The sequence below is a fragment of the Leuciscus leuciscus genome, assembly GCF_965113295.1.
Source record: "Leuciscus leuciscus genome assembly, chromosome: 12".
NCBI lineage: Eukaryota > Metazoa > Chordata > Actinopteri > Cypriniformes > Leuciscidae > Leuciscus > Leuciscus leuciscus.
Genome location: NC_138736.1, coordinates 13,498,849 through 13,514,691, shown reverse-complemented (window position 1 = coordinate 13,514,691; position 15,843 = coordinate 13,498,849). Strand labels below are relative to the sequence as shown.

At 36.3% G+C, this 15,843-nt stretch overlaps 2 protein-coding genes across 3 annotated transcripts in view; one reads left to right on the top strand and one right to left on the bottom strand.

The window, feature by feature from the left end:
• The first annotated feature begins 144 nt into the window (after nucleotides 1-144).
• Nucleotides 145-3,996, top strand: tnfa (tumor necrosis factor a (TNF superfamily, member 2)). The gene is made up of 4 exons (XM_082185626.1): nucleotides 145-470; nucleotides 554-581; nucleotides 695-763; nucleotides 1,778-3,996. The coding sequence occupies exons 1-4, from the start codon at nucleotides 291-293 to the stop codon at nucleotides 2,209-2,211; spliced, it is 711 nt and encodes a 236-aa protein (XP_082041752.1). The 5' UTR covers nucleotides 145-290; the 3' UTR covers nucleotides 2,212-3,996.
• A 3,851-nt stretch (nucleotides 3,997-7,847) lies between these two features.
• gabbr1b (gamma-aminobutyric acid (GABA) B receptor, 1b) overlaps nucleotides 7,848-15,843 on the bottom strand; it is a 122,983-nt gene continuing 114,987 nt past the window's right edge. For both annotated transcript variants that reach the window (XM_082185289.1, XM_082185290.1), the window contains exons 22-24: nucleotides 13,676-13,804; nucleotides 12,822-12,965; nucleotides 7,848-11,821 (exon numbers count right to left, since the gene is read on the bottom strand). In XM_082185289.1, the coding sequence (XP_082041415.1) occupies nucleotides 11,537-11,821; nucleotides 12,822-12,965; nucleotides 13,676-13,804 (558 nt within the window). In that variant the 3' untranslated portion in view covers nucleotides 7,848-11,536. The remainder of the gene's footprint in view (nucleotides 11,822-12,821; nucleotides 12,966-13,675; nucleotides 13,805-15,843) is intronic.

The window sequence follows — 15,843 nt, the reverse complement described above, 5'->3', positions numbered from 1 at the left end:
GAGATTGTAATTCCCTGTTTAAGTGGGTGTGTGTGTAACTCATGGTTTCTCCCCTCCATCTCACTCTACACTGGTACTTACTTTTCTCCACTCTCTGACATCACTGGAGTTTCCCCTTACAGTCTCTGAGCTTTAAAAAGAATGAAGAACCAGTGTATTCTGAACACAACAGTGAAAGACCAACCAAGCAAAGCACTGAAGTGATAAACTGCGCTGAGAAGACTTTACAGAACCTTTTAAAAAGCATTTTGGCAGCATCTGTACATCTTTTGGAGAACTAACACACAGTAATGATGGAGCATGAAAGTCAAGTATTGTTGAATCTTGAAGAAGGAACGCTGCCTTTACCGAGGGTGATGGTGTCGAGGAGGAATGCTAACTCTACAAAGTCAGGCGTATGGCGGGTGTGTGGGGTTTTTCTGGCTGTGACCCTGTGTGCTGCCGCTGCTGTCTGCTTCACGCACAACAAGGTAAGAATCTTGATCCGTATACATAACATTATCATAATTGCATTATTAGATGTGTAATCATGTGTCTCTTGTTCTCTCTATAGTCTCAGAGTAATCAGGAAAGTGGAACTGGTGAGTTCAGACGCTAACTTTCAGATCCCCTTTGATCCATTCATACCAGCTTATTTTATTTTCTGTGGAACTAAATAATCTTATATGAGTAATTTTGTGTCTCTCCCCATCAGGGCTCAGGCTTACAAGAGATCATTTTTCACAAGCAAATTTCACTTCCAAGGCTGCCATTCATTTAACAGGTAAGCTTGATTCCAAAGTGCTAAAAGGGGTAAATGGGCTGTGAATAAATAGTAAAAAAGCTTGCACACCAGATGTGCTAGTATATTATAACAGAGTGCATTCAACTATTTTGCATTATATTATATATTGTAAGTCCAAATACTCTTTGGGGCCATATGAAGTCTAAAAGGTGTCTGGACTATAATCTTGAATCATTTGGTTGTGTATCCAAAATTGTAAGATTTGTGTTATGTTTGTATTTTACTCCTATATAATTTTTGTCTTAGAACAGCGGCTTGAAACTCAAAAAATTGATTGCAGGTCTGTTCTGATAGGGTTAGGGATGCATAATTATTATGCTTTTCATATCTTTATGATGTTCAAGTCAAAGGGCAAATTCAAACTCTGTCATTTAGAAATTAAAACAATTACAGATGCCAATGCATGCCAATATGAACATTGTGGTAATGAACACATATCAACATCATTGTGTTGCATGATGCATGCTCTCATCCTTGAAAACCATACAAACTATAAGAAAATATGACCCTGACTACAGTTTATACCGTTTTGACTTACCGCAAAGATGAATATAGTTTATGCATTTAGTGTGTTGGCTGGCAAGAGCATATTGAAATTAAGAAACATTTAAAAATAAACTAATTTAATTTGTTTAATTTTAAGAAATAAATTGTTCAATGTGTTAACATTAAATAATGCATTAAGAATCAATTTAATGTGTCCTTAAATTAATGTAAATGAACAATTTTACAGCGCTAATTAATCTAGGCTAGGTGATTTATGAATATACCATTGTTCATTATTAATTCATATTGTTCCTATTATAATAACTAATGTTAATTTATGCAGTTTGAAACGTTAAAATATGAGTAGCCTATAGGCCTATTTATAGCCAAATTGCATTAAACAACACCGTAAAAAAATGATGGCGGTCTACTTTGTTGGGATGCACTTGATGTCTAATGTAAAATCTGTATCTGACTAATCCATGTTTTTTGTATTCTCTTCTATAGGTGGATATGAGCCTGGAGACACAACCCTAGATTGGAGAGTGGACCAGGACCAAGCTTTCTCTTCAGGCGGCTTGAAATTAGAAAATAGGGAGATCATCATTCCTGATGACGGCATTTACTTCGTCTACAGCCAGGTCTCTTTCCACATCAGCTGCTCGACAGACAAGACTGGGGACCAAGACGCTGTGTATATGAGCCACATGGTGAAGCGCTTTTCCGATTCCTATGGAAGCAAAAAGGCGCTTTTCAGCGCTATCCGCTCCGCCTGCGTGCACGTGCCTGACACTGAAGTGCTGTCGTACAACACAATTTACCTCGGCGCGGCCTTCCATTTACGAGCCGGAGACAAACTGAGCACCGAAACCACTTCAAAACTCCTGCACCGCGTCGACAGTGAAAATGGGAAGACCTTCTTTGGGGTGTTTGCTCTATGAACATGGACGTCAAGCAAAACTTGGAAAGTAAGGAAAGGATTGAAACCTGTGGAGAGGAAAGCAATAGGCCTAACGTTATGCCTTTGCTTCCACTGCAATGCCACCATTGCTGAGACTGAAAATACTCCTAGTCAATGTTTTATATTAAAACATTTTATAGGTAAAAACTATAATTCCATGTAACGTAGGCTATATGGATCAGAGGAATCCAGATATGATTTTAAGTGGGGAAAAACATGGGCATTTTGTGATGTCCATGAAAGCTGTCCAAGTTATTTATATATTGTTTGTAGTAAAATGTTAAACTATTGTATATTTATTTATGAAACTATTTATTTACCTATTTATTAAAATAATTAAAAACTACTGCACTGCTTCTGAAATTCAAATAAATCTAAAACCAAATGAACTCTCAGCAATCCATGTAATCCATCAATTCTAATGAAATTCTGATGTGTAATTTGCAGTTTTCTTTTAAAACAGAAGACAATCAACTGTCTTTGGCTCTGATATTGTTGGCTACTGAGAGCAAAAGGATGAAACATTGGTTATAATGACATTTTTCTGTCAAAAAAGGCCAAACAAACTTTTTATTGTCCCAGTTTGCAAGATATTTGTATAAAAATTTTGAAAGCCGGGTCCTAGGAAGTTTTCATTTCACTCGTGCATTTACAAACCCCTCTGCAACTATGTTTCCGCTGACACTGTTTCCTTATCAGAGACTGTGGTTTCAGTGAGGGGAAACTCCCTTGCTTGCACCATTATGTCAGGCTCAGGTATCGAAGGCACATTTGTGGTTACTCCAAGCCTGTCTGTGAATCTCACCAACAATGGGCAGTAAAAACAGTGGGTTATGCTTCATAGTGGCGTTCATTAGTCATTATCTATCTCTATCTGATGTTTGAAAGCACTGATGTTCATGTGGTGAGATGCTGCTGTTAATGAAACTTACACAGAAAGACCATGGGCTCAAGGCCACCATGTGTGACTATAAAGTAGATGTTTTTGAGACAATACTGTGGAAAAACTCTTGCTTGAGGCATTGAGGGATAATGTATTATGATAGAGGTAATTCTCTAATTTGCCTATGCTATAATCTGCCATGAAATACCAATTCATGTTCTTCTAAGTTATAGTAACATTAATGGTTATAATACGTTTTGTGTGCTTTAAAAATCAATCAGTGTCCTTGGAAGAGTGTTATGCTGCTTTTTAGCTAAAACCTTGAACTGTACAGCAGAACAAGAGTATTTTCCAAAAATCTCAGGTCAGGGCAAGTTGTCACGTGTTTTATGTTAATCGAGTTAATTAATTACACTATTTGTCAATGATTGTATATTTTGTGTAGTGTATTTTTATTTTTGTTCTATGGGTTATTTTGTGTTTTGATGAAAATTCATGAAATAGGCTAGAAGAAAAATGTTGCGGAAGATACCTTTTACTTGTGAGTTTATAGAGATCATATTTTAAATGTTTTTATTCTCAAATCATTCTCAATAAACAGTAAATCTGTTAACAATCAGCGACTGACAATTAGTTTAAAGGTTGGCTATAAGAATGCAATAAGCATTTTCAAAAACAGGCTAAAATGAGGAGACATTATTCTCCTCATCCCTCAACCATCGAACATCAAAAGGAAACTTAAAATTGTAAAAGTATTAACAAATAATTTAAGTAGACAACCCTAAAAGTCATTCATGGAAATATTAAGGACATGTTAAAGGTACACTATGTAACTTTTGTTCAAAATTGTAAAATAATACATCATCAATCCTTCTTGCAAAACGTGCTTTTGTCTTATCTTGATTCACTATGGTAAGCCTACTATAAGTGTTTATATTTTAGATCTGATGATGGTTTTCGCAGGAAATTGTATACTTGTCTGTGTGTGTCTCGTCATATCTGTAAATAGATAAATGTTGCTCTAGCTAATTTGGTGCATGTGTATAGTGTGTGATTGGCATAGGCAAGTTGTGTCACAATTAATGAGAAAGGTTGACTTGGAGCACCTAAATCTCACCTGCTTTAAAAAATAAAATAAAAATGTTGAACAGAGGAGAGTCTGCTGGCAAAAAGACAGAGCTTGTAATAAAGCAAGAATCAACATGGGCTTGGTTTATTGGGAGATGGCGTGAACTGAGGGATTTGAAATGTTGTAAAAGTAATGCGGAGATGGCGTTTTTATTACTCAACAGGTGAGTAATTGAACAGATAAAGTGCCATATGTAGGTTCATTGTAAAATATTAAAGGAACACTCCACCGTTTTTTCATATTAAACTATGTTATTCCCTTAACCAAGACGAGTTGATACATACACTGTAAAAAATTTTGCTGTAGTTATGCAGCTGCTTGCCAGTAACTTACTGTAGATTTAAATTTATGTTATTTACTGGCAACAGTTTGTTCAAAGTTAAATGAACATTAAACATTAACAAGTCTTTGTCTTTACAGAATAAAATTATAAAATAACAATCTAATGCAAAGCATTCTGGGAACCAGAAATCTTCATCAACCTTTTTCTGTTTTTTTCCTTCAGGTTTTGGTTCCCAGAATGCTTTGCATGAGGCTGTTATTTTAGTTTTATTATGTAAAGATAAAGACTTGTTAATGTTTAATGTTCATTTAATTTTGAACAAATTGTTGCCAGTAAATAACATCAATTTAAATCTACAGTAAGTTACTGGCAAGTAGCTGCCAGTAATACTGTAATTTCTACAGTTTTTTCTAACAGTGTACCTCTCTCGTCTCAGTGCGTTCACTCAATTGCTCTGGCGCGTGGCGACACTTTGATAGCACAGCTTAGCCCAGTTCATTCATTAGGATCCAAACAGAGATGAAGCTAGAAGCGACCAAACACCTCCACGTTTTCCCTATTTAAATACAGTTACACGAGTAGTTACACGACCAAGGTGACACAAAATAAAACATGGTGCTTTTCTAAGCGGATAAAAAGGATAACTATAATGTATGGCGGAATAGCACTTGGGAGCACTTCGACTCGGCACAGTAATATCATCACTCCTGAAAAATCCTCTACCCCTCTCCCTGTCATTAGAACCAAAGTGACTTTTTACTGCGCCGAGTCGAAGTGCTCCCAAGTGCTATTCCGCCATACATTATAGTTATCCTTTTTACCCGCTTAGAAAAGTGCCACGTTTTATTTTGTGTCACCATACTTGGTCGTGTAACTGTATTTAAATAGGGAAAATGTGGAGGTGTTTGGTCGCTTCTAGCTTCATCTCTGTTTGGATCTTAATGAATGAACTGGGCTAAGTGCTATCAAAGTGTCGCCGCGTGCCAGAGCGATTGAGTGCACGCACTGAGACGAGAGAGGTATCAACTCGTCTTAGTTAAGGGAAACATAGTTTGAAAATATGAAAAAACGGTGGAGTGTTCCTTTAAATATATTGGATTATCTATAGGGCTGAACGATTTATCGCAACAAAACATGATTAAACATGACTTATAAATACACGACTGCCTTATTCTGTGTAAGAAGGCACATCATCTCACAGAAGGAGGAGCTCAGTTGTCGTTATGAAGTGAGTTTGGAGTAAATGCATGTTATTAAATGTTCTCTGTTGTTGGATAAGGTTCATAAATGCTTCTCATGTTTTGGAAAGATGTTTGACGCGTGTTGTTTTTTCAAATGCACGTTATAAGTGACTCAAACTCACAGTGCTTTCATAAGGAGCAGCGTTTACAGAGCCGTACATCAGTGACAAACTGCACATAAAAAATAATCGCAGCCTTTGCGATTTTAAAATTGCGATAAGCCATCTCGATTTAAGTGCGATTACATGGAAAGTGTGATTAATCGTTCAGCCCTAATTATTTACCACAGTCACACAGAGGCAAAGCACAATCAAAACAATGTTCTTCCGCAAAATGCATGTAATTTTGTTTTTTAACCGCTAGAGGGCCAAAATGGCCTTTACACATTACTGTTAGCCTGGTTAAAACCAGACCATTCTCAGTAGTAACTGAGTTATGGTCTGGCAAAGCTCCATAGACAAATCATTTCCAAAGGGGCGTCACCAACGGACGTCGCTCAAATGCCTCTCGGCGCAATTGGATAGACCTAAAACTCCAAAAACCAATCAGAGCGATCGTCATGTGTAAAGCCATATGCTGCGTCCCAATTCGCCTATGTTACACTACGCCATAAAAGTGTACTCTTTTTGTGAAGAAAATGTATTTACTTTTGAATGTGTAGCAAAAAAGTAGGCAACTTTTGGACATACTACTTCATCATCTTTATCGGACGGATCTGTCACGTGCATCCCGTCATGTAAACTGCCCTGTCACAGTTAAAATCCTCTATTAAATCTAATTTAATTTCCTACCGTTTCGGAGAGAAATGTAGTAGCATGTTCATCTGCCAGTGGGTCTTTCATGGAGACTGTCCTCATGTGTTTGCAATTTGAATATAATAATGCTGCATTTAAAAGTTGGTGCGCTTCACAAGCGGAGTGGACGTCGCTCAAATGCCTGCGCAATTGGATTTGGATAGACCTAAAACCAATCAGAGCGATCGTCATCGTGTAAAGCCCGCCTCAACGTTTCTGATTGGTGCCGCGATTTCCACGGCATGGAAATGGCCTTGAATGAGCTATTGCCAGACTACTTGCAGAGCAAATCTAAATTTGCCGGAAGTTGTCTGGGTTTTCCCAGGCTACATTACTGTAGTAAAATATGTAAATCTATAACATTAAGTTTGCTTTGACTAAAAATGTTTCGTAATTACCTGAAACATTGATGGATATTTCAAAGTGCTTTCCGTAATTTTGACAGACAACAAACAATGTATTTCCATGCTTTAGAAAATTCCAGTACACACTGCCAAAATGCTAAATAAGGAATAGAAGTAAGAAAGGGGAGAAAATCTATGTATTAAAGTGCCATGTGAGTAAGAATTTGGGAAAAGGAGATATTCTTAGTGCATTCCAGTGAACTAATCATGAAATAGTTAATTAAAGAAGGAGAGCAGACCATAAAAGCGTAGTGTCTGTTGTCTTAATTGTTACGACGGAAAAGAAAAGAGCTCTTGACAGAGATATTCTTGTGATACCAATGTCACATTAAAACACCAAGTGTTACATCATTTTCCTGACAAATTAAAATACAGCATGATGGAAAATGTACAGCTCATTTAGTCAAACTGATAGATATGAATCATGTTTAACAGAGACTTATTTGGAATGATTTGTTGTTATTTTTTTTACCAAAAATGGAAGTGCCACCTGTATTTTAAAATGCCATAGACACATTTGGTGGTTATGGCACAGGAAAATCATTAAAATAATGCTCTTAATTATTTGTAAATAAACTGCACTTCAGTGGCTAATCATTACAAATATATCTCAGATGTGTAAATGGAAATTGCACCAACTCTAAAAGTCCCCTATGCTATATTGAAATGCTATTAGATACCATATGCTATTTGCTTATGTTAGTCTTCTCATATTCACACAGTCAGTGGGGAGGGTGGCTAAAGTGCTTCAAAATAATGAACCGACAAGCCTTACACTGTACCTGAGGATAATAAAGCAGTTCCAATTATAAAGTAAAATAGCCTCTCTGAGTGCAACGTGACTCATCAAACAGAAAAACAGAAGAACAGTTTTAAAAAATGTAGCAAAAACAACGTCTTTATTTCACCAGACACCAGTTCAATTGCGTTGTACAGAATCTATCAAATACAAATATATTTTCAATACCACATACGAATACCTTTGACTGTATATACTTCATACTTTGTGCAAGAGAATACATTTATCATGTACATTTAGCATTTACACAATTGACATTTGTGCATATCATTGTCTGCATGAACATCACTATCATGATTATTACTGAACCACCATTTGATGAGAAATGATGAATGAAATATTACAGTAGACTGATAGTAAACACCAGGGTGGGGTTTGTTCACAACATTCCTCCAGGATTCCTGAAGTCATCCTGTGTCAGCGTTGTAAATCACCAGAGCACCATTTAGCCAATCACAAGTGCTTATGACACACCAAATCTAAGACATCATGATGCAGTTCAGGCTCTGTTTGGAATGGAATACTAGCGCACTGCAAACTGTCAGTATATACAGTATTCTGCCTTATTTATAAAAAAAACTGTACCTCGAACTCTATGCATTCTGCTCGCCAAACCTTTCAAACAGTAGTATGGTTCTCCTGTAGTTACCATTCAGCAAATGGCATCCTACCATTCCATAAATAAATAAGGTTATATGCAGTTTAATAGTTTCTATAAAATCAATTCACTTTTAGGACTTTTAATTAACTTTTACTTTTTAAACTTTTCAGCGGCCTTGGTTCTGGAAGTATTTTTCCCGTTCATTTTCCATTGGGATATTATTAGCCATGAACCAAACCAACCAGCTACAAGGTTAATCACTCACAACATTCTACATTTTTTATTTGAAGCAAAATAGACAAAAGCCTGTGTACTTATTGGTTTCAATGAGGCAAAGAACTACAACCCCAAGAAGCACTGTGAATGACATAATTGACCTTAAAAACGATGGAGCAATATCAAACTATTGATTTAAATATATCGATTATGTATATAGAAATATGTTTATATGTATATACATACATGTATATACAATATATTTTAAGTTTATTGCAAAATATGCGTATATATACAAATATTTAAGCAGTTTGAGAGTGCAGGGAGACCCTATGTCATTTGCAATGCTGCATGGGATTGTAGTTCTAGTAACGAGTACCTCGGTAACAACCTCGTACCTCACAAAAGAACTTTCTTTGAAGGTTTGGAAGTCATTGTTAACTTAAAAATCAATTCTCCCATGAAGAAAATGAATAGGATTTTCATTTCCGGAAGCCGACTGTTGCACTCTATTGCAGTTCAAGTCAAGAGCATTGTATTTTGGTATATGATACCCTGCCGTATACTGTCCACATTATACATACCAAATACTGCAGTAGGGTAGTATGCTAGTATGCTATCCCGAAGACAACCTCTGTTTGTTTATGAAACCAGCAGCAACATTTCAAGTATGAGGTAATAACAGGTCTCTAAAATAATGAGCAATGTGCTATTGTCACAAGCACTTATGAATAGACAAATGACTCTAATAGTCCCTTTTAGGGATTTTTTTCTGTACATCCCATCCCTCCAAATGAGAGAGAGTATTTGCCACCGCAAAAAAACTAAATGAGGCAGGTAAAACGAACCATTAACAGTCCCGCTGAAACCGGGGAAATTTTGCCGCACAGGCCCGCTGATGAATCCAAGCCACGCACACTGAGAAAAAGCAAGAGAGTTTACGAGCTTCACTGCGGCAAACAGACGCACAGCTGTTGGGAAAAGCTGCCATTGAAGACTATCATTTCAAGGGGCTCCGCAGACAGGAAACTGGCATTATGCATGATGAGGTAACCAAGAATTCATTTGAACAAGGAACAGTTCCTCTGTCCTCGACTTAGAAAGCATGTATACTGTACGGTAGGGTCTCAGTTTTTGTTTCAATCAGGAATGTACCGTGGTTTGAGTGATGACTACACAAAGCAGCTGATGAGTGTGTGGATGTGTGTGTTGTTGAAGTAAAGTACCGTATTGCACGCTCATCCGAGTTCTGTTTAATGAACTAATTTCCCTTTATCGTTGCTTGGTATTAAACGCACATGACAAAGATGGCTGCGCTATGCAGTTTTAATGTTATTTGCATTTCAAAGTAGCAGCATCCTGTGACGGCTCCAATATGGCAGGTGCCATTTAGAAGAAAACTGCATTACAATGCTGGGAGATTCAATCTGCAGCTCTCAGCTACACAGGGGATCTAATAAAAACAAACCCCCCAAATCTGTGATGAAATTACGTCTCTTCTGTACAAAGCCTTCAAACGCCTTCAACAGCTTGTGAGTTCTAATACATTATCCCAGCATGCTCTGGGAAAAAAAGCTGCCTATAAGCAAACCAACATCATTTCATTAGCTATATCATTGCAGCTTATTGTGAAGCTAGACTTTTTTGAAGGAATGAAGGAATTATGAGTGTTTTTTGTCCATTGGCAGGGCGTAGCAGTTGCTAAGGTGTTCTGGTTGGTTGCTTACAAAAAAGTCCCTCCTTCAATGTACATATATATATGTACAATTTATAGGATTTTCCCTTAACGTTTGCCTGGTGAAAATCATAAGTCTAATCACTTAGAAAAGTAATAGCACACCTCTCTTCAACAAGCTACACGTTTTGAGGCATCATTTCTATGATTCAGGATAAAAATCCCTTAAAAAGTCAGTTCACAATTAGGTAGTGCAGGCCATAAAACAGGAAGGAAGGAATCTGTTGACATTTGTCACAAGAAATTTTGTAATACTGTCAGCTGCTCGTCAGGGAAAGAATGTTTATGAGGTCATGGTGAAATTGGAAAATTTGTAGATAAACAATAAGACATGAAGTTTTCAGATGAAAAATGCAGTTCAAGTATGGTGTCAGCAACACCAAGGTCAAGGGTTCGACTCCCAGGGAACACATACTGGTAAAATGTAAACTTTAAATGTACTGTAAAACGCACTGGATAAAAAGCGTTTGCTAAATTAATAAATGTACCTTATTGTTACCACTGACTAGCTATCGCATTTCGACCACTACTGAGAACTGTGGGATATTACTAAGGCTGGAAATTGGCAGCATCCTCGCTATACAATACATATCGTGATACATGTTGCAATTAAATATATCACAATAGTCCATGATATCAAAATTGAATTGCGATTGACACAGCACTAAATGTGTGTGAATCGGTCAGTCTCTCTAATGAGGTTTCAGAGACTTATTAATATGACCTGTTTGAACTGTAGGAAATATGAATGCACAAAATAAAAAAAAAAAGATTGATGCAAGGTAAGAAAGTATCGAAAAATTGCGGTATTACGATATGTGATTGTTCTGTAGAGTCCTAAAACACGTTTGATGAGAATAATGGGAACATTTACTATAATCCATGATTTTCTGTTAGGACGTTTTTAGCATGTCACAATTTTCCGAGTTAAAATCAGCTGAGGGTTACTCATTTGAACTGTGAAATGGTTCGCAGCATGTGTGGTTTTCAAAAATGGTGACACATCAAATGATGCAATCAAAACCAGATTATCATGCTTCCAGTGTATAACATCCCATGAATCACAGCAAGGGACGGAAACAAAAGAAACAAACAAAGAAAAACAAAGGTCGCCTGCTGGGCGAGATGGAGAAAACTGTGAAAAACTATTTTTCTTCCTGCTTTTCACTTCACTGTGTCCCCGCTTGCATTTCGTACCAGTTCCTCCAGCGTCCCGGGACTCACTTGTAGAGGAGCTGCAGTCGTCCAGGGTGACAGTTGTTGCGGTTGATCTTGCCGTCGGGCTGGTACAGGGTGGAGGAGTTGGAAAAGGTGGGAGGGAGGGAGTGGTTGTCAGAAGCAGGGAGGGGGTATCCTGGTGGCGGGAGGAGAGATTTGGGATCGTTCAGAGGAGTGGGAATGGAAGGTGAGCTGTGGTTCTGATTGGAGGAGGTGGGGCGTTTTCTGGAACGCAGGGCCTGTCGCTCTGATAGCTGATTTCTCAGCTCTGATACACGTTCCTCTTTCTGTTGGAATGAAAACACAAAACTAAATTAGAAACCGGGCCTAAAAATATTAAACATATTTGTGCAGTTTTGAAAACCACAGAGAAAAGGAAGCTGAAAGTAAACTTGACAATCTGCCACAGCTCTCATGACATCTATTGTATTAGACAGGATAGGGCCAAATTCAGAATTTAAGAATGAGTGTCCCTTTGAAGTTCGGAATTTGATTTGGATTGGCCACATGACCCACAGGATGCCGAGTTGAAATGACAAGAGGGGGATTTTACTAAATCCCAACTCAAAGAAATTCAACACAATCACACAAATGGGGAATTTCATTTTAGTGCTGTTATTGTTAACTAAAACTAAAATGAAAAACTCTGTAAATTGAAATAAAGCTTAATTAGAATAAAATATGAATATAACATGAAAACTGAAAACATCAGATGGCAACTAATGGTTACTAATTACACTATGTTAATTACTGCAAAAACAATAGCATCAACAGAGATAGTTAGCACAAAATATCCTCCACATTGTTTTAAGATCACTTAATAAAATAAATACTGTGGTCACTTATTACCCTTTTTCAGATCTCAGTGTTTAAATCCTGAAGCTGAGAAAATCATTGGAAATTTTGTTTGATGTTTTTACTTTTTTAGATTAAGGCAACCGGGAATCAAATTTCCTCGTTCTTAGTGGAATACATTATACTGATCATTACAAAGCAGCAGTTATGTACATGGGAAATGAAGTGGTCTTACAACATTGTCCATAAAATTTCAACTTATATATATATATATATATATATATATAAACTACACTTAGAGCAGTTACATGAATTTCTTTAAACTCTTGTTCCTTTAATTAAAAGTACAATTCTGCATCCTGTTTGCTCATTCAATCAAAACTCTAAACAAATTTTAAAAAGGCATTCTCAAGTCAGTTTTGAAATGGTGTTCAATCCTGGTTTCAGACATTCCGAACAGTGTGCTGGAAAAAATTGAATGTGACACAGAACCTCCTGGATGATCTTCTGCAGCTCTTTGTTCTCTCTCTCCAGCTGGCGGGATTTCTCCTCATCGTTGTTGTTTGTGGATGAGCCGGTCTTCATGGTCTCCTGCTGGTCCGACTGCCACTCACCACGAGTGATAAGCCTCCGCATCTACACCCACAAACACACACCACACTAGGTATAACAACAGACCAGATTCATGTCGACAGAATATTAATGTAGCCTACCGCAAGCTGGACAACAAATACGGTCTACTACTAGTATTTATTAAAAATAGAGTGCAAACCGATGAGCAGCAGGCAACAATAGAAATAATAATAGTAATACAAAATAATTATGAAACAAATATGAGTTTGATTAAAATGTAACTACTTGTCGAGTCATAGGGTCTTGAGATATGTCATTCTGTAAATACTTAGAGACTTTTCTTATTTAGACCTTATGCAGCACTTTCAGCACTCGTTGTGTTCTTTCTTCCAGGTTTTTATGTCCATAGCATGAAGGTAAGATCTTACGGATTTATGAATGAACCGCTCATTTTAAAATATTCCCGGTCTACTGACATTTGTTATGACATCCGCTTCAAATATCAATGCTCATTATAACTTTCGTTACTGTACAAAAAGTGAAACCACTTCACCAGCTAATTACTCTTCACACCACATCTCCATAGAATCATCATTCAGCGTGCTTTAAAATTTCATGAGAAGACCGCTGAGACAGATGCATATGTCACACAGTAACCACTCTTTGATCACTCCTTCCTTTGCTCTAGTTATCCACCATTAATATTAATCACTGTAATACAATATTTACATTAGTGCTCCTTCTTGTTTTGAGAAAATGATCTTCAGTTGTACCTTAGGGACGAAGAGGACAACTAGAGTGATGTAGACGGAGAAGATGATGGCCAGCGAGGCGAAGGCGAACGAGGCGTCCTGCTTAGACGATAGAATCATGGTGACAGGAGCGGTAATCATACACAACACCTGAAAGAGAAAGAAACAGTTACATATACAGGTGTTTCTTTAACTATGGGTGCTTACAAAACACATTTTTTTGCCCTCTCACTACTATTGGTCTACTATGGAAGCTTGTTTCCGCCACAGAATAAAACATTTTAAAAGATAATTTTGCGACTTTATATCACTCAATTCTGACTTTTTAGAGATATAAACTCGCAACTGTGAGAAAAAAAGTCAGAATTGTGAGATAAAAAGTCGCAATTACCTTTTTTATTTTGTGGCGGAAACAAGCTTCCATAGTCTACTGTCAAAGTCCAAGACAATGTTGTTATCGTTAACTAAAACTACAATTCTTAAAAATAGTTTTCATTAATGATAATAAAGCTGAAATAAAATAAAATATTAGATGTAAAATATAAAAAACTACAAGTGCTGTTTTGACAATTAACTTGAAGAAAATAAAATTCTCTTCAAGTTTAAATTGAAGTACTAAAATCACTACAACTAAAACTGAAATAAAATAAATAAATAAAGCAAAATAGAAATATTAAAAAAGCTAATAACAATGATAAATAAAGTACAAAACAAAATGACAAAAATGTATACTAAAATTAAAGTGAAAATATGAAAAAGCTAATTTAAAATATGAATAAATATAGTATAGTAATATAGTAATAATAACACTGGTCTATCAGTGGATATACATGCATCACAAGAGGGTTCTATAAATTTCTGAATTATGTTTCTGAGCCAACAAATGTCCCAAATTCTTAAATAATGACTGTTTATTGTTTATAATAAAATGGCACAGTCCTTTGTCTTGTTAAGGCTAATTTCATAGCTAGCACTTGATATATTCTAAATATACACAAGTAATATTTGTTTACTTGTATAATAATTTGACAAAATATTATGATTGGAAATTTTCCTTATTTACATTTTCACACAATAAATATTGAAATGGTGTATGACTCTTTGTTTCGATTATCATAACATGTAAGAATTGTTTTTTTAATAATTGATTTTCATTATTTATGATGGAAAGTGTGGGTGTGGGCCAACATTTAGCAATATTTTCATAAAAGACTTCTGAAAAGTAGCAACAATAAATGATGAAGGAATTATAATATGTTTACAAGAACCGTTTTAATGTCACGTTCATATAACAAAATGAAAAAAAAAAAAAAAAACTTATTTTGAAGGCATAGGAGAATAGAACAGAAACCAAGAGAGAAAGAAGTGAATCAATAAATATTGATCACCAGTCAGTCGTTTCTCACACAACAAGTAAAATTTCATCCAGGCTAGCAAAAAGAAAATGTTGCCTGGCATCAACAGAGGTGATCTTTTTTTGCAGGGTCATTAGTTATTTGGACAGGGCAAAAAGTGCAAAGCAGTCTCTATAAATCGAAGCAGTTTATAGCTGGAGTAACAGCAGAAGCCAGCAGCCTTCACACTTGAATAGCACCACGGCAGAGCATTAATGATGCAACAAAATCAGTATGGTTTTAGTTTAAAATGCACAGCCATGCTAAATAATGCAAGCAGTAAGTGAATCCTCATTAACTGTCTTTAAATGGAAAAGAGCAACCAGAGCATTCTTCAAAATATCTTGTTTTGTGTTCCACAGGAGGATAAAAGCAATGCACCATGTCCTAACAAGACATGACACGACACAACACAGTGACATGCGATAAAAGGTATATTTTCCATGTTCAGAGTTTTTGTCCAAACCAGCCGATGGTGATACACCACAGGGGATTCTATTTTAGGAACGGTTTCCATTTCTACAACATTGCGGCTGGAACAACAACAATGATAATCTCAGGTATTGATTATGTGCTTTATTTAATGTTAAAAGCATCTAATTTGAGTTTGAAAATCCTTTTGCGTTACATTTATAGCCAAACTGAAAGTGACAATGGATAAATAACCTCAGATCTTGAAAATAAATTAATGGAAACAAGAACATTCAAACTGTCAACTCAGTTTGAACAAACAAGTATATTCTATGACAAGGTTTATTTCAGTCACTGAGTATGTATTTTTTATTGATGTTAAAA